Source organism: Typopeltis vanoorti, chromosome 3, assembly GCF_054136105.1.
Source record: "Typopeltis vanoorti isolate ZY-2024b chromosome 3, IOZ_Tvanoo_1.0, whole genome shotgun sequence".
Classification (NCBI taxonomy): domain Eukaryota; kingdom Metazoa; phylum Arthropoda; class Arachnida; order Uropygi; family Thelyphonidae; genus Typopeltis; species Typopeltis vanoorti.
The window spans coordinates 136,889,392-136,916,440 of NC_143551.1; the positions used below are offsets into that span (position 1 = coordinate 136,889,392).

Here is a 27,049-nt window from a genome sequence, read left to right on the forward strand (position 1 = left end):
AAATCAGTTTTATTGTTGTTAAAATGATCCAAGCACGCCACCCATCTTGCGCAAAGATTTTTCATTTATAATTCTTAATGCAAAAAATATCCTACAAATTCCTTTGAAAAGCTTATAGTCTCAGCAATTTTATGCACTTGATCAATGATTTCTGGTGTTGTTACACTTTTTGGATGTCCTTCATGTGGATCATCTTCAAGGCTGGTACTGCCATGTTTAAACTCGGTAGCCCATTTCTTAATTGTCTAAAAGAGTGCCCATAAACTTCGAATGAATTTCTTTTGGCATTAAACCTTCTCTTACAAAGAATTTTATAACAGTTTTATAACACGATACTCAATTTTATCAATTTCAAGGGATACAGACAACACTTTTGCTTCTGACAGCTGTATAAAACAAACTACTTGATAGAATGACTTGCAATTTCACATGGATGCTTATGACAGATGTACCAACTTAGAAAAAAAAAAAAAAGTGCCGATAGTGTTACCATCTATGATCAAACCCCGAGAAGTTTTCAGACAACCCTCATATATATGCATATACATTGCAGTGATTTTTTCAACCTTAATGTTACAGTTGAAAAATTAAGTAACCAGGTTTATATAATCATAAATCACTTCATAATTAAAATTTAATTATAAAGTAATTACTCAAACATGGCAGTATACATAAATTTTTCATAATGGACTGCAGGCATATGTTTTGATGCCTTGACTACTTTAGTAGTGCAAGTCCTGAATTTCAATCCTGAAGACTATGATATGCCTGTAAATATGTTTTGATTGATAGATGATTTTTATCATCCCCAGAGAGAATATAAAACTGCTTATTTCACACTGAGAAGCAGTTGGAATAAGAGCTTAATCTCCAGAGTAGGGCTTATAAATTACCTAAGCCTTATACCACTGTATACCAATGATGAATTTACAGTATAAGTTTACAAAATTTGAGTGGACATGTTATAAAAAAATGACACCAATGCTGGTACAGATGTGAACGGTTTAAATTAACAAATGAATTTCATCCTTATGGAAGAATTTCCACGATGTAGGATAAACAGCTGATCAAGTATTTTTGATGGGCTAACAGAGTACACACTTTGTTCTGGTCAAAGTTCTCCATAGTAGTTTGTGATTTTAACTGTAACATTCTTTAGATATGTAATATTTTAAAATGCAGTATTTAAAGTAACTCATTATTTTCTTATCACACTGATGCTAGCATTAATGCTAGTTATGGAATAATATGTATACATAGCAAATGTAGCAGCATTTCTCTTTTCTCTGTTAGGTCTCTGCATACTGTCATAGTATTGTTATCGTCTTATATGTATTTTTGATTGTGCCTGAAAATGTTACCTTAGTATTATTATAAAAAAAATAAAATATATATCACAGAAATAACTCACTTATCAGGTTTTAAATCTCTGTGGACGATACCATAACTATGTAAATATTCAACTGCCAAAACAGTTTCTGCAAAGTAGAAACGAGCCATGTCCAAAGGAAGCGGACCAGTATTCTTTAAAAGAGTAGCACAGTCTCCTCCTTCAACATACTCCATGACCATACAAAGATGCTTCTGAAAGAAAAAAAAAAAAACAGCTAAAATATACAGTACAGTTTGCACTGCCACAGCCAGCAAGAAACATGACACAAAAATGTCCTATAGCTAGAACAAAAAAAAAATTCCATTTAGTATATAAGAAATATCTATCTATCTATCTATATATATATTATAAACAGGTTAACTGGTGTTTTTTTTGTAAAACAGTAGGGTTCCTCTTTTAAAAAACAGACAAATTAGAACAGAGAACACAAATAACTGATAGTCAACTGCACAAATAGGATTAACTCTTCTATTCTAACAAATTATGTTTAAGAAAGCCTAGAGCAGACATAATACATTAGCTTATAGATGAATTGATACAGGGTGTACCAATGACATGAAGCCTGAAAAAGTTCTACATTTGGTAGAGCAGGGTTTGTAAATTATCTAGCTCTTAGCCTATTTACAGTATTGACATAAAATAGGTTTAAAATAGATCCATCACTGCATGAGATTCTCATGCATATATTAAAAAAAAAAAAAAAACATGATTTTCACAGATATTCAGGTTTCTGCTATATTCATTTTCTATAGATATTTCAGAAATAGCTAGTCATAAAACTCCTATAATCTCCTGTAATCAGTCAAGGTGTGTGCAGTGACTAGTTCAGAATTCGAGCCTCCCAAAAAAACCTTTTTTCCTTTTCATCCACTGTGATCAGCTGGAGTAGATTTCTATGTAATTCATTTACTAAAGGAATACAACAGGCTTTAAAATCTAATGTTAACAAGTTTTTTTTTATCCCACCCCCCCTCACCTTACTACCTCTCTCTACTACAGGTTGAATAATGTTTACGGTGTTATATTACCAACCACCATCATCATCAAATTCCTGTCATGTACCCTCAAGGGGTGTACAGGATATGATACTACTACATGAAAAACTTACATCATTACTAACTTCCTATCTACAATTTTCCTCCAAATCAGTCTGTTACTTGTCAAGACTCCAACATTGTCAGATCTTATATTTCTATCTTCTAAGGCACTTTGTACCGTATCAACCCACCTATATCTTGCTCTTCCTCTGGGTCATTTTCATGCCAACCTGGCAGACAACACTTGTTTCGCTAATCTTTCCTCGCCCATTCTGTTTAAGTGACCATACCACCTGAGATTATGAAAGTTTATTTTTCACTTGGTTAGACTACAATAAATTTAGTTTAATCCTTTATCCAAGTGTAAGCAAACAAAGTTTGCGCCTGAAAGTGTTTTCAGGACTAGGGTAAGGTGGTACAACACCGGGAAACTCGTCGCAAAGGTGGAGCAAGTTAACATCACTACTATCTCAGTATCTCCCATAATGCAAAACAAATCTCCTTGCAGACATGTATAATTATATGGATTAAAGGAAGGGCCACTACCCAGACTAGTTTCGACCTTTATTAAGGTCTCTTCAGTGGGAGCCATGCCCAAGGGGAGATATCAAGGCAGAGGCATTAGCAAGGTCATCTCTACCTACAGGAGTTGCCAAACAGTGTGCCACCTTTTTATTAAATAACTCTGGATTTAGAGAAAGATGTTGAAAGTTTATTTTTTTTTTTGTTTGCTAACAAGTTTGCTCACAGTTGGATAAAGGATTAAACTAAATTTATTATAGACTAACTAAGTGAAAAATAAACTTTCAACATCTTTCTCTAAATCCAGAGTAATTTAATAAAAAGGTGGCATACCATTTGGCAACTCCTATAGGCAGAGATCACCTTGTTAATGCTTCTACCTCGTATCTCCACTTGGGCCTGACTCCCACTGAAGAGACCCCAATAAAGCTCGAAACTAGTCTAGGTAGTGGCCTTTCCCTTAATGCATAACATCATGTCCGCAAGGAGATGTGTTTTGCATTATGGGAGATACTGAGATAGGAGTGTTGGTAGCTTGCTCCACCTTTGCAAGGAGTCGCCCTGGTGTTGTACCACCATACCACAGTCCTGAAGATACTTTCAGGCGCAAACTTTGTTTGCTCGCACTTGGATAAAGGATTAAACTAAATTTATTATTATTACACCTGCGATTAGCTCTGCTAATGCATTCCTGGATGCTGACAATGTCAAGTTCTTTCTTAATATCCTCATTTTTAATATGATATTGCCATTGATGCCATCTGTTCATGCCTCTAATCTTTCTGAGGACTCTCATATCTGCGGTCTCTAGTCTTTGGTCAAGTGTTTTACTTCTGATCCAGCTCTCAGATCCATAAGTTAAAACTGGTTTGAACACTGTCTTGTATACAGCTAATTTAGTGTTCTGACTAATTTCCCTGTTACTCCTTATGAATTTATTCAATTGACTTCCTACTATAGCTTTGTTGATTCTATTGTGAATTTCTATATTTAATTTACCATCTTCACTAAAAATCATGCCTAAGTACCTGAAATGTTTTACTTGTTCTATAGGTTTTCCATTCACAACACAGTTGACATTTTCAATGATTCGGTTTATTTTCATTGTCTTTGTCTTTTTATTGCTGACCTTCATACCATATCTATTACAACACTTATTCAATTTAGTCAGTGAATCTTGCAGACTTCTAGCAGATTTATTTAGAAGTATAACGCCATCAGCATAAAACAAAGAGCTGACATTAACATCTACAATTCTGATATCATATTTAATACCACTTTCCTTCATAATGTAATCCATATAGATAATGAATATCAGAGGGGATAATGTACATCCTTGTCTCACACCAGATTTAACATTAAACCATCTTCCTGTATTTCCTTCAATTCTAACTGCTGACTTACAACTCAAATAAAGACTAAGTATTGCTTGATATAATGCCCCCATTTACACCATATAACTGTAGCGTATTGCATAGCTTCTCTCTTGGAACCTTGTCATATGCCTTTTCCAAATCAACAAAACTTAATTACAGATCTTTGTTATATTCCCATGTTTCTACACTATTTGTCGTAGAGTGAAGATCTGATCCTGACAGCCTCTATTTGACCTGAATCCAGCATGTTCTTCACCAAGCTTTTCTTCCACAATTCTTCTCAACCATTTCTCAAGTATATTTGCATATCTTACCAGGAACACTCAGTAGGGAAATACTTCTGTAATTCTCACATTCAGTTTTATTTCCCTTTTTATATATGGGTACTATGAGAGCTTTACTCCAATCATCGAGAATTCGTCCCTCTGTCCAGGCATTCTGAACTATGCAGTGCAGCCACTGTAACACTTTTATGCCACCATATTTCAGCATTTCTGGTCGAATATCATCTACTCCTGCTGCATTTCCACATTTCAAACCTTTGATGACTTTTTCTACTTCAAGTATGGATATGTATTCCTGACTGCACACCTGGTCAGTGTTTTTTCTCCACTGTGCTGTTATCACTGCTTGTTTCATTTAGCAGTTTTTCAAATTAATTACTCCATACTTCAAGGATATCTTTTTTCTCCAGTTTTCATGTCACCTTAATTACCTCTAACTCCTTTTACAGCACTCTTTCCTCCATTCTTAAGCTTCTTCAACAACCTCCAGAATATTTTGCCACCCTCTTGATATTTATTTTCTATGTTCTTGCCAAAGTCCTCCCATGACTTTTGTTTAGCTAGTTTTACACACTGTTCAGCTTTCTTACATTTGTCTCTGTATTCTGTAAGAGTAAAAGCTGACTTATTTGCCAGGAACTTTTGATATGCTTTCTTCTTTTTCTTCACTGCCTCTTTAACACTTGCTGCGTCCACCATGGAGCTCTAATTTTTCAATCCTTGCAGACAATTTTACTACATGCCTCTCTAGCTGAATCAATCAGGGTTTTCTTCAAGGCTTGCCACTTTATTCCCTGTTCTCAAACTCTTTCATTTTTTCTTCAATAATCTTTGTGTATTTTAGTCTACAGTTCACATCTGAGAGCTGCTCAACTTTTATTCACTTTAAAACTTTCTTACATGTTATTCTTTTCAATATGAAATTCAGTTTTATTCTGCTCAAGACTAAATAGTGATCACTTCCAATTTCAAATCCTCTGTACACTCTGGCGTGTTGCACCAGGCAGAAAACATCACTATCAACAATAACATAGTCAATGAGACTTTTCTTATTCCTTGCCTCTTCTCTCCATGTGAATTTGTGCACATTTTTATGTTAGAACATGGTGTTAGTAATAACCAGTCCATGTCCTGAGCAGAAATCCAACAGATATTTGCCATTATTATTAGCTTTGCTCTTTTCTCCAAATTTTCCCAAAATATTTTTGTATGTCTGACAATCATTTCCTACTCTGCTGTTTAGATTTCCAACAAGGACTAACTTTTCCTTTTTCATTGTGTCAGTTGCTTTTTCTAAAGCCTCAAAACATTCCTCCATTTCTACCTTAGTAGAACCTTCTATGGGACCTTAGGCACAAATATGAGAACGGGGAAGTCTCATTGTTCTCCATTCTCATATTTGCCCACATTACTCAATTGAGACTGCTTGCCATTCAAGAAGATTAGCCTTGTATTTTGTGTTGAATACTATGGCTACTCCCTCTTTTCTTTGATTGTCATTGCCTGAATATAACATTTTGTATTTATTGCTCAGAAGTTTTTGTCTTTTTTGTTTCAGTCACCCCCTATTATGTCGATCTGGTACTTATCTAATTCCTCAACTAGCTCCAATTCTTTGCCATTCAGGCTTCTTATGTTGATAGTTCCCAATCTTTAACTCTGGTAATGTTGAGTTGGGATGTGTTTTCAGATTTGTTCCAGTAGCTGACTTTTCACTGTTTGCCCTGGCGAAAACAACGGGGGTCTTGTTTAACTGGGCAATGTCCCATTTGGCATGAAATTTTGTCATGTTGTACCATCATTTTGTATATTGGTTTAACCAATAAGAATACAATTTATTCGGCTAAATCCCAAATTGCCAGCCCATCCTCGTTCGTTCTGTATCCAAGTAGATACCCAACAGGGTGCACCACGAGAAGGTGAGGATTGGACATTAGGTTAGAAGCCCTGGTCGGTTCTCCACATTCCTTTAAAGGCTGTGTGGAAGTCTCCTCTCAGTTATATTACCAATTAACAAAAAAACTGGGGCTCTTATAGAAATCAGTGATCATAACTGCTTATTAAGCTGAATAATTTTTTTTGTTATCAATTTATAAATAGAAATATTCACAAACTGAAATAATTACCTTTGTCTCAAAACTGCAAAACATGCTCACAACAAAAGGATTATCTGTGAAACTCATTATATCTCTCTCAGCATATACTTGTTCAACTTGATTTCGAAGAACAAGATTTTGCTTATTTATCTTCTTCATAGCAAACCGCTGTCTTGTTTCGATATGACGTACAAGATAAACTGCCCTAAAAATGATAGACAACAGCATTTATGACATATACAGGGTGTTCGGGATAAATTTGACATATTTATAATTAATTATATTTTTCCGTAAGTTACATGTATTAACACACACTTCTCTTCATTTAAAAGTTTGGACCCTTCTTCATTCATATACAAGATGTCAGAAAGGATGGATAGCTGGAACCCACCTGAATCATGGAAGAGAATAACTTGTATCATGATGATTCGTGCCCGCCATCAAAATAAGGATATTACGACTGCTGCCCAATGCTCCCTGAATACAGTAAAAACAATCAGGCATGAACTAGAGACTTGCAATGGTGACTACGAGGATGTAGCAAGAAGAAAGATCCCTAGCAGACGATCTGATTGCGTTCGTACAGCAGATTTCCTCGCAAATCTGCAGGAACAGGTGTTGAAGAACCCTGGCATTGGAATTCGGGCTTTGTTCGTGGAGTTGCTAACTGTAGTCAAGCCCTGGATAACAAGGGTAGCCAATGGTAGGCCGTATGTATGGCAGCAGGATTCGGCCCCTTGCCACACCTCTGGGAAAAGTCAAAAATGGTTGTCTGAAAATTTCTACGACTTCACCAGTCCAAATGTTTGGCCTCCAAACTCCCCAGACCTTAACCCCATGGATTATTTTGTATGGGGCGCAGTTGAAAAAGACACCAATCGCACTTCCAGTAATACAAAAGCCCAGTTAATGGATAAAATTAAAACAGTTTTTGCGGCCCTTCCCAGGGAGACTGTAGCATCAGCTTGTTCGAGGTTCCGAAGCAGAATTGAAGCTGTGATCGATGCTAATGGTGGTTATTTTGAGTAAATCTTGTTGATAGTATTGTAATTAACTCTGCCTGTAATGTTTTTTTGTCAATTCATTAAATTTAATAGATACAAAGAAGATTTTCTTTTTCCTTACGAAACTGTCAAATTTATCCCGAACACCCTGTACATATTATAAACAAGAAAGTAAGTTCTGTGTTCATGCTGTACACTGAATAATTTTAAAAATGACAATGTAAAATTCATTTTAGCAAAATTCTCTAAAAGTTAATGTTGCTTTTAGAAAAAAAAAAGTATCAAAATAGCAGTACCTTTCTGAAGGAAAAATATTCCCTATATTTACAAAGCTAAACAAATATAATAAATACAATTAGAATTACTGAGTTGTTGCTATAATTGTGATAGAAGTCAAATATAAGCTTTGATGTTCTCTACTGATGAATGGTGAAAATGCAATTTTATGATTGAATGTGTTTTCCCAATGCCAATCATATGAAAAGTTTTGAAGACATCATGAACATTTGTCTTGAAAAAAACTACTGATTATGTACTATTAGAGGACATAAAGAGACTGTTCAAAAGAAATAAGGTAAAGGGATAAAAGAAAAACTGACTCAGAGAAGACTGAAGGATTATTGCATGTCAGTGGCAAATAGATGGCAGTTCAGTTGAACAGTGTCTAAGGAAATATTTATATTGAAAAAAAAAAAGGGGGGGGGCATAAAGCATAGTGTTCAGAGTAATGTGTTCTCTTTAGTGACTCTTGGTGTGGCTTTGTTACATACTTGTCTAAATAAACACAAACTTCTTTATATCCCTTTGTGCAATGAAATAAATAAACATGAGTTATAAAAAAATATAGTGATTGTGTTTTAATTTCAACTTTAAAATCTTGATATTTTTTTTTATTTGGTGTGAGCGAACAAAATAGAAACGGACTAGGGTACTGCTGTATCAATTAAAAAAAGAAAGATATAACATTAGTTATATTTTTGATGCTTAGAAACAAGATCATCTCTGGAATTTTATCTCCTCAAACATAGATCTACAACTTTCCAACATAGTTCTTAATGTGACTAAACGCTCCCTACAATGTTCATTTAAAAAACAGAATCGAATCTAAATTGTAAATTCGATGGCCTTGTTGCTAAGCAAATTACTCTTCACTCAGTTCCAGATAATTGGGTCATCAACATTTCAGGATGCCCATTAACTGAAAGTGAAACAATTATTCTCTCAAATGGACATAATTTCTCCAGTTTCAAAAAAGATAACCCTATTTAGATTTCCTTTTTAGCATCGAACAAAATTATTTAACCTTTCCAGTGAAGATGCTAATAATCTCTGCTTAGAAGTTTCATCCATCCTACTTCAATCCAAGTTTCCACACCTAACATCTCTTTAGCCGAAAAGAAAGCTTTACATTCCTTAAGACACAACAGCCATCTTATTATCACCAAAACAGACAAGGGAAAAGCTACAGTAGTCATGGATTTGGCAAATTATAAGAGAAAAAATTCTCTTTTGCTACCAGATTGTTCAAACTTACCAGGAACTGGATCATAATCCCACAAACAGGAAACTTAAGAAATTAAATTTCCTTCTAGACGAAGTTATAAGTTTAGATGCAAACGGTGCAGAAAAGCTAAAAACTTATTTTGCAAGAACACTTAGGTTCTATGGTTTACCAAAGATCCATAAAAAAAAAGACCACTCCGTCCAATTAATTGTAGACTGTATTGATTCACTTTTGTACTGCACAGCCAAATTTTTAGCAAACCTACTGAAATCACATACTGACAAGTCTTGTTCATTTATAAAAATTCTTCAGACTTCATAGACAAATTGAAAAATTGAAACCATACAACCCAATGATCTTATGGTGAGATTTGATATAGAATCCCTATTTACAAACATACCTCTCAAGGAGACATTGCAGCTCCTTTCTGAAACATTCCCACAAGATATAGTAAAACCATTCAAATTTATGATGCATTCTGGATACTATGTTTGTCAGAACAAATTCTACAACCAAGTGGAAGGAACTGGCAGGGTAGTCCACTTTCCCCTGCTCTAGCTAACTTTTATTTAGAAAATCTAGAAGACATCCTCAACCTTCATTTTGGGTTCGATATATTGACGACATTTTTGCTGTCTAATGTAACCTCACAATAAAGGAACTCTACCAACGTTTCTAGCTGCTATAAATACTTTACATCCTCGTATCAAATTCACTACGGAAATTGAAAAAGACAATATGTTATCTTCACTCAGCATCAGGTGATTTAATCACATCTGTTTATCGAAAGCCCACTTTCACTGGATACTACATTTTTCAACAATCTCTTGCCACAAAAGACAGGAATCATAAAGCCTTTAATTCAATGCGCTCAGAGTAATTGTTCGACTCCTCATCAATTACAGGAAGAACTCTCAAATATCAAACAATATATGAAATTAAATGGCTTTCCAGAAAGGACTGCAGAACATCTGCTGACTCCCACAAACCTAACCCAAACAACAACGAAACAGTATGTCATTCCATACCATACATTTCTAGCGTTTCGGAACCGATTTCCAGGATTCTAAAGAAATATGATTTAGCAGCTACTTTTATACTCATCAATAAACTCTCAACTTATTTTCCTTCTTCAAAAGATAAATGCTCTCTGATGTCTACAAAGTTCCTTATGACTGCCATCTATACTAGTTCAGACAAACTGGATGCTCAATAGAAAAGAGATTACAAGAACATCAATCATATATTTTCCACAGGAAATCCAATAAATCTGGATTGGCTCAACACAGAGTAGACATGGACCCAACATTCTTTGGTCTGAAACACAGCTACTACATTGCTGTTGATACAAATTTGAACATTTATCTAAGGATAGTGAAGAAGCCTTGCTTTCACACCCAAACTTGAACTGGAATGCCTGCCTTATTGAAAATAGGGGAAAGTCTGATTAGAATACAGCATCATTATTTTTTTTTTGTGTGTGTGTGTGTGTGTGTGCGGGTATATATATATATATACACATACACATTGTTATGACTAATCTTTTGCTCAGTTAGAACATAATGTTACTGGAAATATAACATCATGCAGCTCCCTCTATTTCAAATAAATCCATTCTTTGCATTCTATCTTGTATGAACTGTTTTTTGCCACTGAAGATGGTTTGTAATTTTCAGACAAGTAATAAATTATTACCTTTACCTTGTGTTCACATGTAAATAATTGTGTAAAGGGTAGGTCTTGTCTTAGTAATCTGCTTACTTTTATAATCAAGTGACAATGGAGTTGGATAAGGGAAATGGCTAAGCAGTGATATTGCTAAGATTTTGCAAAAGCATTTGACAAGATTCAACAATAGAACTCTACTGCATAAACTGGAGTAAATGGGGATGGATATGAATCTGGTGATTTGGATTAGAGAGTGGCTGATGGACAGATATCAGAGAGTGGTTTATGGAAGCGCTCAGCCCAGGAGAAGGCAAGTGGTGTACCACAAGGCTCAATACTTGATCCTCTATTTTAATTTGTATATCAATGATACAGGAAATGATTGGACAGGAAATATTCAGTTGTTTGCTGATGATGCTAAACTGGAAGAGCAATGGTAAATGAAGGTGATGCAGATATCATGCAGACCAGCATTATGGGCAAAAGTAAATGGCTACCAGTTTAATGTGGCCAACTGTAAGGCACTTTGAGAAGAGATCAGTAGTGTACGATATTGATGAAAATGAGCTACAGGAAACTGATAAGGCCAGGGGCTTGGATGCAAGTGGAGTAGGATGTCCTCCTATGATGAGTCCTGGGACCCCTTGGAAGTGTCATGTAATAATAATAATATTGTGAAGGTTACCAAAATAGCACATCAGATTATGTAGTTCTTGATGAACAAACTAACAAGCAGGGATACAGAGGTTATTGTTATTATATAAGACTTTAATAAGGCCACATCTGGGCTAATGTACATACACAGATCTGGATTCCCGGATTCTCTGGGAACGAAGAATTTGTAGAGAAGCCAGTACATTAAATTTTTGAAGATTTTTGAAGATTTTTTGAAAATTTTTGAAGCCTACAGATCTGTGGAATGCTCCTTATGAGAATAGATTTATGATCTGTAGGCTTCAAAAATTAGCTGATAGGCAAAAAAGAGGAGGCATAATAGATGCATTTAAATTATTAAAGCAGTTTTATAGAATTAACACTGAATATTTTTTTTAGTACATGGAAAAAAAGGAGAGAACATGGGGTTACCAGTGGAAGTTGTGTCAGTGTGGTGAATGGGTTACCAGAGGTGGTTGTGGGTGCTTCATCAGTGAATGAGTTTAAGGAGAGGTATGATAGGTACTGTGTGAATGATGGCTAGTGTATGAAAAATGAATCTCCAATGAGTCTCCTGACTCAATAGAGATACCTGTATTATAATAATACAGTTGACCCTTGAACAACATGGATTTGAATTGCCCGGGTCCACTTATACGCTGATTTTTTTAAAAATAAACATATCGGCAAACTTTTTGGAGATTTGCAACAATTTGAAAAAACTTGCAGACTAACTGTGTATATCCGAGAAATATCGGAAAAATTAAGAAAATGTTAGGTGTGTCCTGAATGCATAAAATATATGTAGATACTCGTCTATTTTATCATTTACTACCAAAAAATATACACAAATCTATTATAAAAAGTTAAAATTTATGAAAACGTACACACGCAAACAATTCAGACCATACAAGATGCCATTTGCAGTATTAAATCATAACTGCATAAAATTAACTGTAGTACATACTGTACTACTATAATAATTTTGTGCCAACCTGTTGCTATTGCAGTGAGCTCAGGTGTCGCGAGTATCCACTTAAAATGTCATGCGACGCTAATCATTTTCGAGTGAACAGTTTGTCTCTGTAGAAAATTGCGTATCACAGTAAAAAGTGATCCCCCATGGTTCTCACACATTTTTTATTCTGTTTAGTGCAATACCATAAACCTCGAATATCACCATGGGATCCATACGAAGTACTATTAGTGATGCTGGTAATGTTCCCAAGAAGCAGAGAAAAGTCATGACCTTATAAGACAAAGCTGAATTGCTTGATATGTACCATAGACTGAAGTCTGCAGCTGCAGTTGCCAGCCATTCCAATATAAATTAATCCAGTGTAAGAACAATGTAAAAACAGAAAAGAAAATTCTTGAAGCTGTTGCTGGAGCTATGCCAGCAGGCATGAACACCTTTCACCTTTTGCAAAATACCTTCTTATCTCGTAATGAATATGCTACTTTTATGTGGGGGCAGGATTGCTATAAGAATGGTACACCTATAGACTAATATGATTCGAGCAAAAGTGATGATAACTTAAAGCAAAAGGAAGGTGAAGGATCTAAAGCTAGAGAATTTAATGCCAGCAAAGAATGGTTTGATAATTTTAGAAAGAGGTTTGGCTTAAAAATTGTCAAGATAACAGGAGAAGCAGCTTCTGCTGACAAAGAGGCAGCAAATGAGTTCCCAGATGCCATTAAGAAAATCATTGAAGAGAAAGGATATCTGCCTGAACAGGTTTTTAATGCAGATGAAAGTGTCCTATTCTAGAAAAAAAAATGCCACAAAGGACCTCTTATTAGTAAGGAAGAGAAGTGTTAGTAAGAAGTGAGCACCAGGATTTAAGGCAGGACTGCCCTTATCTATAAAGCTGCTAACCTCTGAGTCTTGAAGGGAAAAGATAAACACTAGCTACTATTCTTTTGGTCATACAACAAGAAGGCCTCAACAATGAGAACCCTTTTTCTGGATTGGTTCCATCGATGCTTTGTCTCTGAAGTCAGGAAGTATCTTGCAGTAAGAGACTGCCTTTTTAAGTTCTTTTGATATTGGACAATGCCCATGGCCACCCAGAACCCTATGAGTTCAACACCGAAGACATTGAGGGTGGTCTACTTGTCCCCAAACATGATGTCTCTAATTAAGCCTCTAGACCAGGGGTCATAATTACTTTAAGGCTCATTACACAGCTCTAAGGAAAAGGATTGTCAATGCAATGGAAGAAAACCCCAATAGAGAGAAAACATCATGAAAGTCTGGAAGGATTACACCATTGAAGATGCCATCACTGTTATTAAAAAAAAAGCCATGAAAGCTATCAAGCCTGAAACAATAAATTGCTGCTGTAGAAAACTGTGTCCAGATGTTGTCCATGACTTCAGAGGCAATCAAGGAAATCAAGAAAGAGATTGTGGATATAGCAAAAAAAGGTGGGGGATGAAGGGTTTTAAGATATGAACAGATCTTGGAGAAATTGAAGTGCTAATAGACACCATACCATAGGAATTAACAGAAGACAACTTGATGGCGATGAGTGCTTTCAAACCAGTGCCAGACGATGAGGAAGAAGACACAGAAGAAGCAGTGCTAGAAAACAAATTGACATCAGACAATCTGACAAAAGGGTTCTGATTATTCAAAACTGCTTTTGACTTCTTTTATGACATAGTATGGGCACTGAAACTAAAGCAAACAGTGGAAGAAGGATTGATACCATATAGAAACATTTTTAGAGAAATGAAAAAGCAAAAAAGTCAGACAGACATTACGATATATTTTCGTAAAGTTACACTGAGTGTGCCTGCCTCTCCTTCCACCTCATCCACCCCTGAAAAAGCAAGCCCAACCCTCCTCTTCCTACTCAATGTGAAGACGATAAGAATGAAGACTTTTATGATGATCCACATCCACTTAATGAATAGTAAGTAATTTTCATGCTGTATAGTAAATAAACTTATCTGTTGTGTATGTGTGTGAGCATGTTCGTGGGAAAATCAAATAACTGTACAGTAAGAACTGTATGACATGTTTTTTTGTGTCATCATCATTGCTTAAGAATTCATTGTGTTGAACATCGTGTGCAAGACTTGTATGGAAGTGGATAGTCTATTAATAAACTAACATATTAATATAAAATTAATATGTTAGTTTTCTTAGTGCTTTATAACTTTGCATTCATAGAGTACTGTACATTACCATACAGCATGCCTCTCTCTGTAATTGGAGAAATTGCATATCAGCCTATCATCACAGGTTTTTTTTTTTTTTGAAATGCAACAATGTTTCCAATACTGTATAGTATTATGAATATGACTGTAATACTGTAGGCCATAAAAATTTTATAACGATTGATTCATTCATTAGTATATAGGTAAGGCTACTGTGAAGCAATCGTATTGATTACACTAGGCTACCAGAAAACAATCGTATTGCTGTTTCTTCATTATCAATGAATGAATTATTATACCTGTAAATACTATGAATTTCTTTTTCACATTATCTTTTCATTTTTGATGTCTAGTATTAGTAATACGTATAACAACTTTTGTATCATATAAGACAATATTGATGTAGGTACTGACAGACAGATGATTCATCTTGCAAGCAAATGATGTAAACTTAGTATTGTTAAATAAGTAGAGTACTGTAAACGTATTTTCTCTTTTATGATTTTCTAAATTACTTTTTCTTTTCTCTAGCTTACTTAATTGTAATAATACAGTATACAACACATTGGTGTTGGTGCCATATCCCCCCCCCCCTCCCGAGTTGTTCAAGGATCAACTGTAATAACTAACCTTACCACTGGTGGGAATACAAACACACACACACAGTACTACATCAAAGCCAGAGTCCTGTTCTTGATATGTAGCTGGAGAACATTTAAGTCATATTGGCTAGTTATGATTTAAAAGAAACCTCTTCTCCACTAAAGATAGCAGTATTAGTGGAGATCAGGTTATTATTTGGCAACTAGATTCTTGGAGTTGGGAAAATGCTGGAGACCTGATGTCCTAATTCATTCATCATCATCATCATCATCAAATTCCTGCCATGTACCCTCAAGGGGTGTACAGGATATGACAGTACTACATGAAAAAATTACATCATTACTAACTTCCTATCTATAATTTTCCTCCAAATCAGTCTGTTACTTGTCAAGACTCCAACATTATTAGATCTTATATTTCTATCGTCTAAGGCACTTTGTACCGTATCAATCCACCTATATCTTGGTCTTCCTCTGGGTCGTTTTCCTGCCAACCTGGCAGAGAACACTTGTTTTGCTAATCTTTCCTCTCCCATTCTATTTAAGTGACCATACCATCTGAGATTAGCTCTGCTAACGCATTCCTGGATGCTGACAATGTCAAGTTCTTTCCTAATATCCTCATTTTTAATATGATATTGCCATTGATGCCATCTGTTCACGCCTCTAATCTTTCTCAGGACTCTCATATCTGCGGTCTCTAGTCTTTGGTCAAGTGTTTTACTTCTGACCCAGCTCTCAGATCCATAAGTTAAAACTGGTTTGAACACAGTCTTGTATACAGCTAATTTAGTGTTCCGACTAATTTCTTTCTTATTCCATATGAATTTATTCAATTGACTTCCCACCATACCAGCTTTGCTGATTCTGTTGTCTATTTCTATATTTAGTTTACCGTCTTCAGTAAAAATTGTGCCTAAGTAGCTGAAATGTTTTACTTGTTCCACAGGTTCTCCATTCACAACACAGTTGACATTTTCAATGATTCTGCCTATTTTCATTGTCTTTGTCTTTTTATTGCTGACCTTCATACCATATCTATTACAACAGCTATTCAATTTAGTCAGAGAATCTTGCAGACTTGTAGCGGATTTATTTAGAAGTATAACATCATCCGCATAAAGCAAAGAGCTGACATTAACATCTCCAATTTTGATATCAGGTTTAATACCACATTCCTTCATAATGTGATCCATATAGATAATGAATAACAGAGGGGATAATGTACATCCTTGTCTCACACCAGATTTAACATTAAACCATCTTCCTGTACTTCCTTCAATTCTAACTGCTGACTCACAACTCAAATAAAGACTAAGTATTGCTTGATATAATGCCCCATTGACACCATATAACTGCAGCGTATTGAATAGCTTCTCTCTTGGCACCTTGTCATATGCCTTTTCCAAATCGACAAAACTTAAATACAGATCTTTGTTATATTCCCATGCTTTCTCGACTATTTGTCATAAAGTGAAGATCTGATCCTGACAGCCTGTATTTATTTCCTGAATCCAGCTTGTTCTTCACCAAGCTTTTCTTCCACAATTCTTCTCAACCGTTTCTCAAGTATACTTGCATAGATCTTGCCAGGAACACTCAGTAGGGAAATACCTCTGTAATTCTCACATTCAGTTTTATTTCCCTTTTTATATATGGGTACTATGAGAGCTCTACTCCAATCATCGGGAATTCGTCCCTCTGTCCAGGCTTTCTGAACTATGCAGTGCAGCCACTGTAAGACTCTTATACCACCATATTTCAGCATTTCTGGTCGAATATCATCTACTCCTGCTGCCTTTCCACATTTCAAGCCTTTGATGGCTTTTTCTACTTCAAGTATGGATATGTATTCCTGACTGCATGCCTGGTCAGTGTTTTTTATCACTGTGCTGTCATCACTGCTTGTTTCATTTAGCAGTTTTTCAAAGTAATTACTCCATACTTCAAGGATATCTTTTTCTCCTGTTTTCATTTCACCTTTATCATCTCTAATTCCTTTTACAGCACTCTTTCCTCCATTCCTAAGCTTCTTCAACAACCTCCAGAATATTTTGCCACCTTCTTGATATTTATTTTCTATATTCTTGCCAAAGTCCTCCCATGACTTTTCTTTAGCTAGTTTTACACACTGTTTAGCTTTCCTACATTTGTCTCTGTATTCTGTAAGAGTAAAAGCTGACTTATTTGCCAGGAACTTTTGATATGCTTTCTTCTTTTCCTTCACTGCCTCTTTAACTTACTGTGTCCACCAGGGAGTTCTGATTTTTTTTATCCTTGCACACAACCTCACCACACGCCTCTCTGGCAGAATCAATCAATGTTTCCTTCAGAGTTTGCCACTGAATCTCCAAGGTTTGATTCCTGTTCTCAAACTCTTTCATTTTCTTTTCAATAATATTTCTGTATTTTAGTCTACAGTTCACATCTGAGAGCTGCTCAACTTTTATTCGGTTTAAAACTTTCTTACATGTTATTCTTTTCAATATGAAATTCAATTTTATCCTGCTCAAGACTAAATAGTGATCACTTCCAATTTCAAATTCTCTGTAGACTCTGGTGTCCTGCACCAGGGAGAAAACATCACTATCAACAATAACATAGTCAATGACACTTTTCTTATTCCTAGCCTCTTCTCTCCATGTGAATTTGTGCACATTTTTATGTTGGAACATGGTGTTAGTAATAACCAGTCCATGTCCTGAGCAGAAATCCAACAGATATTTGCCATTATTATTAGCTTTGCTCTTTTCTCCAAATTTTCCCAAAATATTTTTGTATGTCTCACAATCATTTCCTACTCTACTATTTAGATCCCCAACAAGGACCAACTTTTCCTTTTTCATTGTGTCAGTTGCTTTTTCTAAAGCCTCAAAAAATTCCTCCACTTCTACCTTAGTAGAACCTTCTGTGGGACCATAGGCACAAATAAGTCTCATTGTCCAGTTCCCCATTCTCATATTTGCCCACATTACTCTACTCGAGACTGACTGCCATTCAAGAAGATTAGCCTCGTATTTTGTGTTGAATACTATGGCTACTCCTTCTTTTCCTTGATTGTCATTGCCTGAATATAACATTTTGTATTTATTGTTCAGAAAGATCTTGCCAGTTTTTGTCTTTTTTGTTTCAGTTACCCCTATTATGTCAATCTGGTACTTACCTAATTCTTCAGCTAGCTCCATTTCTTTGCCATTCAGGCTTCTTACATTGATAGTACCGATCTTTAACTCTGGTGATGTTGAGTTGGGGTTTGTTTTCAGATTTGTTCCAGTAGCTGACTTTTCGCTTTTCGCCCTGGTTCCCTGGCGAAAACAACAGGGGCATTGTTTAACCGGGCGACGCCCCAGCCGGCATGAAATTTTGTCATGTTGTACCATCATTTTTTATTTTGGTTTAACCAATAAGAATACAATTTGGTCGGCTAAATCCCAAATTGCCAGCCCATCCTCGTTCGTTCAGTATCAAAGTAGATACCCAACAGGGTGCACCACGAGAAGGTGAGGATTGGACATTAGGTCAGAAGCCCTGGTCGGTTCTCCGCATTCCTTTAAAGGCTATGTGGAGGTCTCCTCTCAGTTATACAGCTTTGACCCTTAAGCACCCCTATTTTATTTTAATTAAAAATAATTGTATTTCTTTGAAACAAAAGTTATGTGCACTGCATGTGAGACATCAGTTTGAGATTTTTGGCATCATTATTATTGAGATTATGGTAGTTAATTAGAATCTCACAATCATCTTTAAATTTGTATTCATACCAGATTTTAGTACAATATAAAGAACAGAAATATAAGGAATGCCTTACCAATCCATGTTTCAATTAGTCTGTTTAAAAGAAACACAACATATCCAAGGTATGATGAAAAAGACTATTTCCAATAACCATAGAATCTGATAGGTCGTGTTCCTCTTTGTTTTTTTTTTTTTAGAACTACAATTTTCATCCATTCAGTGATATGCAAGAAGCAAAAGCATTAGACAGATTTCTACTCTTTAGCTGACAAATAAAAGATGTCAAAATCATAACACTATTTCCAGAATCCATTAGGTCCAATACCTCTGAACTGTAAAGTTCATATAGTTTAAGAATTTGGAGTATAAGGATCAAATGATCCTTATACTGCAAGTATTGTTTTTCCATTTTTTAAAGAAAGGTCACACTGACTCAGCACATATATTTTGAAAAGAGAGAGTGTCAGAAGGGAATGAGTGAGGAATACCAGAGATAAAAATGAATAGAGCTGAGGAGTATGATGTATGGGAATTCAGTGATTATGTGTGCAAAGCAGAATGCTAGAGAAGTGATTGTCTGGAGGAGTGGTAGAGAGCGAGATGATGGCAATGAAACAAGATGAGAAATTGGATAAAATAATCGTGATAGTTTGTATGAATAACTTAAGATAGCTATTAGAGAATGTGCAGGAGAAAAAGTGTGCAAGAGAAGATCATGAGTGTGTCAATAACAATGCAGAGTACTCTCAAAAAAAGTGGATACTAAGAGTATATTTGATGGCAGAAGACAGCTGTGGGAAAGAGTGTGGTTTCAGCTGAACATGGAGAGGTTGTAGTTCTCTAGACAGAGGAAATTAGAGTTGTTGTTGTTGTGTGTGTGTGTAGGAGGGAGCAGTAGGATAGAATAGTGGCTGGGGAAATGAGAGGGTGTATAGTATATTGTAGAGATGAGTGGAGTCTGAAGAAAGTAGCAATAGTGAATGCACTGGTTTTTTTATAGATAAATGCCAGGATTATCAGACATAAAGAAATTAGTATATGGTATTAACAGACTTAATCTTCCTGCAGATTACTGATATCAGCGAAACATGGCTGAGGTAGAGGTGGGCAGGAAAGGCTATTTAGTAGGAAGCTGCAGAGAACATGAAGGGTGATGAGCTGAAAATGTTTATGCAAACTAGTTTGGCAAGTGCTAAAGAAGTGATTATTATAATATATTGCCTATAGCAATATAAATTAAGCAAAGGAAACAGCATATAGTTATGAGGGAAGTGAATTTCTGAAAATTGTGCGCAACAATTGTTCTTAGGCAGTATGTGGTGGAAGGAAAATGAAGATCAAGAGTTTTAGATTTGGTCACAGTATCAGAGGATCTGATCCTGACTAAGATGTCATACCTGCCTCAAGAGGATGAACTGTAGTTAATTCCCCTACAAGTCTTGAATGTGGAAGACAATCCATAGAACTGCCATAGTACAGAGATAAGAGGGAATTGGCTACATTCTATACAGGACTTTTACGAGAATACTAGCTTCCTCACTTCATTCTCAGTTACTGTGTTGTAGTGCCTATGTGTACGACGTGCCTTTCTTGTAAGTTCCTTTTGAAGATGGCAACGTGCCGTTGCCGAAATATCGGAAATATTTATTAAAGTATAATTTAATTTATATTCTTATATACATTGTCAATTCCTTAAGTGTTTTAGTGGTTTTTGTGCAGCACTAGAGCTTTCCACGTAGCCACACATGGATGCCCACTATCCAGCAAGCAACGGCTGCACTTTGGAGTGGAATGCCAGGATTACCCCAAAGCTATATAAGCACCACAGCAAGCCTCGGACCCTGTCCTCAGAATGTCTCCAAATGTCAGCATCTCCCCCCCTCCATACGAGGCACCTGTTCATGTAGAGGGGACCTTCCCATGATGGTACTGGCCCTTTTCATTCTCTCTTTTTCTTTGCTTTTCTTCACATAATACTTTGTGCAACATCCTTGACCCTTGCAGGCAAGCCCACTAGACAACTGATGATGGCCAGGCCATCAAGGACTGCCTGTCTTGCCCAAGAGGTCAAAGTAATACGAGACTACCAGAACCCCCCCACACACACACACTTTCCAGATGTCCATGGGTTAACTGGTAATTAAGTTACGGAATTGACAATGCATATAAAGTAAATAAATTAAAGATAACTTTAATAAATCACTTCTATATTTCGGCAATGTCACATTGCCATCTTCGGGAACATAAAGATATGGTATGTGCACTAAGGAACTAACAAAGCAAATGAGGAAGAAAATAAGAACTAATTTTGTTCCTAAAGTCCTAATGGTGCCCTCTTGCGGGCTAATTTGGTAGTCTTGGCAGTTGGGCTGAAGTTCTCAAAATGAAAGTCTCCCAAATTTGGGGCAGTTTCATGCACCCAAATTTGTTGAGGTTAGGAACGTTTTTTAGAGCTGCTGAAGATTCTTTGAATAGTCTTTCGTATTTAAACTTGCTGCGATGGATTATTTTTGTCTTCTTCCAACGAATTTTATGGTGGGTATCTAAGGCATGGTCTGCCAGTCCAGAGCGGCTGTACTGGTGAAAACGGATGTAGTCTTGGTGTTCTGAAATCCTGATATTTGTTGTTCTGCCTGTTTGGCCAAAGTAGGACAATTTGCAGCTGCAAGGGACCTGGTATACACCAGGTAGGTCTAGGGGAAGTGGTTGGTCTTTGGTAGAGCGGATAAGGGATGCCAACTTTTTATATGGTCTGTAACAGGAAGTAAGGTCATATTTTTTGAGGATATTAGTTATTTTTTCAGAGGTGCCCTGGATGTAGGGGATAGTGATAGACTTGGTGTAGTCTTTATTGTGGAGGGGGGAAGGGGGGTTGTGGTTTACAGGTTTTAGTATTTTTTGGATTTTTTGGGGTTGTAGCCATTGGCTAAGAAAGTGTTGAGGATGTGGTTTAGTTCCATAGTCAGGGCCTTGTCATCTGAGCAGATTAATTTTGCCCTGTTATATAGTGTTTTTATCACCCCATATTGTTGTGAGGGGGGGTGGTGGGATTGCTGGTGAATGTATCTGCCAGTGTGGGTGGGTTTTCTGTAAACAGAGAAAACCAAAGATCCATCAAGCTGGCGGGTGATTAAAGTGTCTAGGAAGGGGAGGGTGTTGTTTTCCTCTTTTACTAAGGTGAACTGGACTCTGGGATGTTGGTTGTTTAAGTGTGTTAGGAAGGAGTGGAGTGTATCTGAGCCATGTGGCCAAATAGCAAACACATCATCCACATAACGAAGCCAAATAGTGGGTTTTTGTGGGGTGGAGCTTAAGGCTTTCTCTTCAAATGTCTCCATAAAGAAATTGGCCAAGGGTGGGGAAAGTGGTGAACCCATGGCTGTCCCCTCTATCTGTTTGTAGAACTTTCCTTGCCAAAAGAAATAGCCTGAGTTCATTGTGAACTGAAATAGGGCTGAGATATCGGGAGGAAACTTGGCTTGGATGAGCTCAAAGGTTTCTTTGAGTGGGACATTAGTGAATAGGGAGGAGACGTCAAAACTGACCATTATGTCAGTGTGTTGGAGTGTGAGGTTTTCTAGCCCGCAAGAGGGCACCATTAGGACTTTAGGAACAAAATTAGTTCTTATTTTCTTCCTCATTTGCTTTGTTAGTTCCTTAGTGCACATACCATATCTTTATGTTCCCGAAGATGGCAATGTGACATTGCCGAAATATAGAAGTGATTTATTAAAGTTATCTTTAATTTATTTACTTTATATGCGTTGTCAATTCCGTAAATTAATTACCAGTTATGTCTAACCAACGTATAAGTCTTACTACTAGTCCATGGGTTGTCGGATCCCAGTGATGATAATTTGGAAGGATAGTGGAAAGACAGTGAAAAAAAACTCAGGAAAAGTAGAGTGAAGTATTACGTGAAGAAAAGCAAAGAAAAAGAGAGAGAATGAATAGAGCAAGTACCAACATTGGAAGGTCCCCTCTACATGAACAGGTATCTCATATGGAGGGAGGGAGGGAATGGGGGAAAGATGCTGACATTTGGAGTAGAGAGACTGTTGTTTTCTGGACGAGTGGGTGAGTCAGGGAAGGAAAACTAGAATTGCAAGGGAGTAAGCAGGAAGAGCTTCATGTGGGGATAGTCGCTTGAGAAATGAGAGTATATGAACTACACTGCAGAGTCAGGTGGAGTATGCAGGAAGGAATAACATTATAAGAATACTGGTGATACACTGGTTTTTCTGTTTCTGTTTTTTATGTTAGGAGCATTAGGAATAAAGAGAATGAGTCTGCGGCACTGAATGACTCAGTTTGTCAAAAGTCTGTTAGTATCAGTGAAACTTGGTTAACTGTGGAGAATGTTCCAACAGGGATAGAAATTAAAGAATATAATATATTTCAGCAGGATAGGAAAGGTAACAGTGGTGGTGGTGGAGTGTTACTCATGAAAATAGAGGAGTTGTGCCTGCTCAGGGTGAAGAATTACAGTGTAACTAACACTAATGGCTTTGAGAGTATATGGTGTGAGATACAGATGTTTATAAGAAAAGATATTTAGTGGGATGTTGCTATAGACCATGGAATATAGATGGTGATGAGTAGGTAATATTCAGGCAAATTAGTCTGGCGAGTGGAAAGTGAGTGATCATTATGGGGACTTCAACTATAACAATATAATCAAGACAGAGAAGGCACCATTTACTACTAAGGGAACTGATTTTCTGGATTTCTTGAGGGACAAGAAATCCAGTTCATTCTCCAAGTCAGGACTTCGTGTATGTAGAAATATCAAGGAAGAAAGAATTTATGTGGAATTATAAGGCAGGAGACTATTATATATTTAGAAACATTTGTGGCAGTGGAATGCACAAAAGAATATGAAGGAAGAGAGGTCATTATTATTATGTGACACCTCCAGGGAGTCCAAAGACTCACAGAGGGAGGGGCACCTACTCCACAACTCTCTGTCTCCACCACTCAATCAACTACAATGAACCGCAACTATGCCAATGCCATCTACTGCCACCGCTAGTATTTTCACAGACAATCACAAACATCCACGCCCAAGGCAGGATTCGAATCTGCAGCCTTTTGACTTGAGAGTGGATACACTAATCACTCGGCCAACCAGGCCAGCAAATAACTCGGCAGTTGTGGGATTCGAACCTACGCCTCCAAAGAGACTGGTGCCTTAGACTGCTCGGCCACACTACTGCTACTCATGCATGGAATATACTTAAGAAAAACACTGTTGACAGCAATATCAGAATGTATAACTTCAAGTGAAGAAGATAAAAAGATTTGGAGTGAAAGGAATGACTAGACAAGTTGGAAACCATACACTATGTTGACAACAGTATTTGAAAACTCCTTACATGCCATGCAAATTTTGGATCCTACCACAAGAAAATATTCAGGGAGTGTCTGTGTAAATCTAGTAATACAAGGTAGGATGTGCGGCATGTTTTACACTGTACTCAATGTCAAGATGCCACATTCAGCTGAACTGACAGGTTTCCCATGTGCAATGGTAATGGGAGGTCACATCATTGGTCTTTCTGTCCATAACATTACTACCCGTTGCAGTGTACCAAATCTACCATTGCTTATGTCATTTGTAGATGGAAAGTTAATGGTGCAACCACAGCAGGAAAATGCCCTGGGAGGCCACCGATGCTCACTGACTGAGATCGATGAGTGCTTTCTCAGAATGTTCAAACATTCTGCATGTCATCAGCAGCGGACCTTACAGTCAACCTGGAAAATGCTGCAGGGACATCTATCAGCACTAGAACTGTCTGCAGAGAGTTGCATGCCTTAGATTACCATGGCAGAGCTGCTGTGAACACCCCCCCCCCCCCCCCAACGGCAACTGGTGTCTTTCACACCATTTCTGGACTGTACAAATCGTGTTCAAAAAAAGACCAAACTTTTGTTTTAAAGACTTTATTGCTCATTTTAACATTTTAAGCACTGTCCACTTCAAAGTATTCCTCTCTACTGGCAATACATCGTTACCAACATTTCTTCCACTGTTGAATCTGCGTGTCATCACAGAAAGTGCATTCCACACCTGGAATGCACTTTCTGTGATGGCACACGGTTCTCTTATTGCATTTTCCGGAATCTCCTCTATGGTTTGGAAATGACGTCCTTCCGAAGTGGTTTTATTATGTTTGGGAAACAAGAAAAAGTCTGCTGGGATTAAGTCTGGAGAATAATTCTGGAGAACTTAGAAGGGGCCCCTTAAATTATTGTGGATGAAGGATTCATGCTTTAGTGGTTTTTGAATGGATGTCTGATGTTTTGCCATAACTCTGATCGTCAGCCAAAAAATGGAGTACAAATTTTGCACTGATGTGATGCATCTGAAGTTTTTCAGTTGAAATTTGATGGCAGGATCCAATGCTGATGCCCACTTTGTCAGCAATTTCTCAGACAGTTAAACGACAATTTCTACGAATCACAGACAAACTCCCTCTCTCTCAACAAGGTCATCATCTGTTAATGTGGAAGGTCATCCAGACCTGGGATTTTCAATGAATGACGTTCTGCCCTTTTTAAAATGCTTAAACCACTCATAGCACTGCATTTGCTCATACAGTCTTCCCTGTATGCTTGATTAAGCAACTGAAATATCTCTAAAATTTTTACCAATTTGCTGCAAAATTTCACGCGCGCGCACGCACACACACACACACACACACACACACACACACACACACACACACACACACACACACACACCATTCTTCAAGCTCTTTCATGTCACTTTGTCACTAATCTGATGAACAGCTTGTGTACATGCTCACTTCAGCAGATGTAACTCAACAACTAATGCTCACAGCAGAATAGGGGAAATGCTAGTTTTGTTGTCAACACCTGCTGCTAGGTGCGTTCAGTAGCCACCACGCCTAGTAGATGAAAAAGGGTTCTGTGGCGAGAGGAATCATGCTTCAAAATGTTTTGCAGTGATGGTTGTGTTTGGATCTGCAGATCACCCAGAGAATGATTCTGGCAGGACTGCATCATTCTAACTGTCAAGTTTAGTGGATGTGCCCAAAACAATGACATCTGGTGGCTACCTGGAAACCCTGGACAACAACTTCATGCTTCTGACACTGTGGAAGTACTTTGGCAGGGGCCCTTGCACGTTTCAGCATGGCAATATTCCACGCTGAACTGCAATGAATGTCCACTACTGGTTTCCACAAGACAACATTGAAGTGTTGGACTGGCTGGCTGGCTCAGAGTCTAAACCTCAACCCTTCGACATCTTTGGGATGAATTAGAATACCAAATTTGCTCCAGACCATAGCAGCTATCAACAGCATCAGCAATGGGGTTAGCTTTTTTTTGTGTGAGGAATAGAAGAATATTCCTTTTGCAACGTATCAGAAACTAGTTGAAAGCATGTCCCAGAGGTAGTTGCTGTCATTCAGGATAAAGGTGGTCCCACCAAGTACCAGAAATGTAATTAAGAGAATGTACATTCACTTGGCTGCTTAATGAAAGTCTTGCAATAAAACAAGTTTCTGGAGAGTGGAAGGAGGGTAAGATAGTACCACTGCATTGCAAAGGCAGTGGTAAAATGGAGGTATCAAACTATAGGCCTGTTTTTGTATTTCTTCTGATTTTTGGAGAAATTGGTAAGAACTCGTATACAGAACTGGGCAGATGATGGCAATATTTTTTATGCAGGCCACCATGGATCAGTTAAGAGGTGCTCTTGTTTTGGTAATTGGTTACCTTTTAACCTGGATATCTGGTAGCAATAGCAGTGGACGAGGGTAAGGGATACATTGTCTTTCTTTTTTATTTATTTTGCAAAGACATTTGAAAGGGGGTGTCACATGATAATTTGGTTTTTAAGATGCAAGATATCAGGTTTAAATATCAGGTTAGTGGACTGAATTGCTAACTGGCTTTCTGATAGATATCAGAAAGTTAAATGTGGGAGAGCAGTATAAGGAAGTAAGAAGATTTTGCAAGTGGAATTTCACATG

At 37.1% G+C, this 27,049-nt stretch overlaps 1 protein-coding gene across 7 annotated transcripts in view; it reads right to left on the minus strand.

Moving 5' to 3' along the window:
• Positions 1-27,049, minus strand: part of dop (microtubule-associated serine/threonine (MAST) protein kinase dop) — a 677,535-nt gene that overhangs the window by 215,245 nt on the left and 435,241 nt on the right. For all 7 annotated transcript variants that reach the window (XM_090390876.1, XM_090390874.1, XM_090390878.1 and 4 more), the window contains 2 exons: positions 6,739-6,913; positions 1,412-1,584 (listed from right to left, as the gene is read on the minus strand). In XM_090390876.1, coding sequence (XP_090247002.1) covers positions 1,412-1,584; positions 6,739-6,913 — 348 coding nt within the window. The remainder of the gene's footprint in view (positions 1-1,411; positions 1,585-6,738; positions 6,914-27,049) is intronic.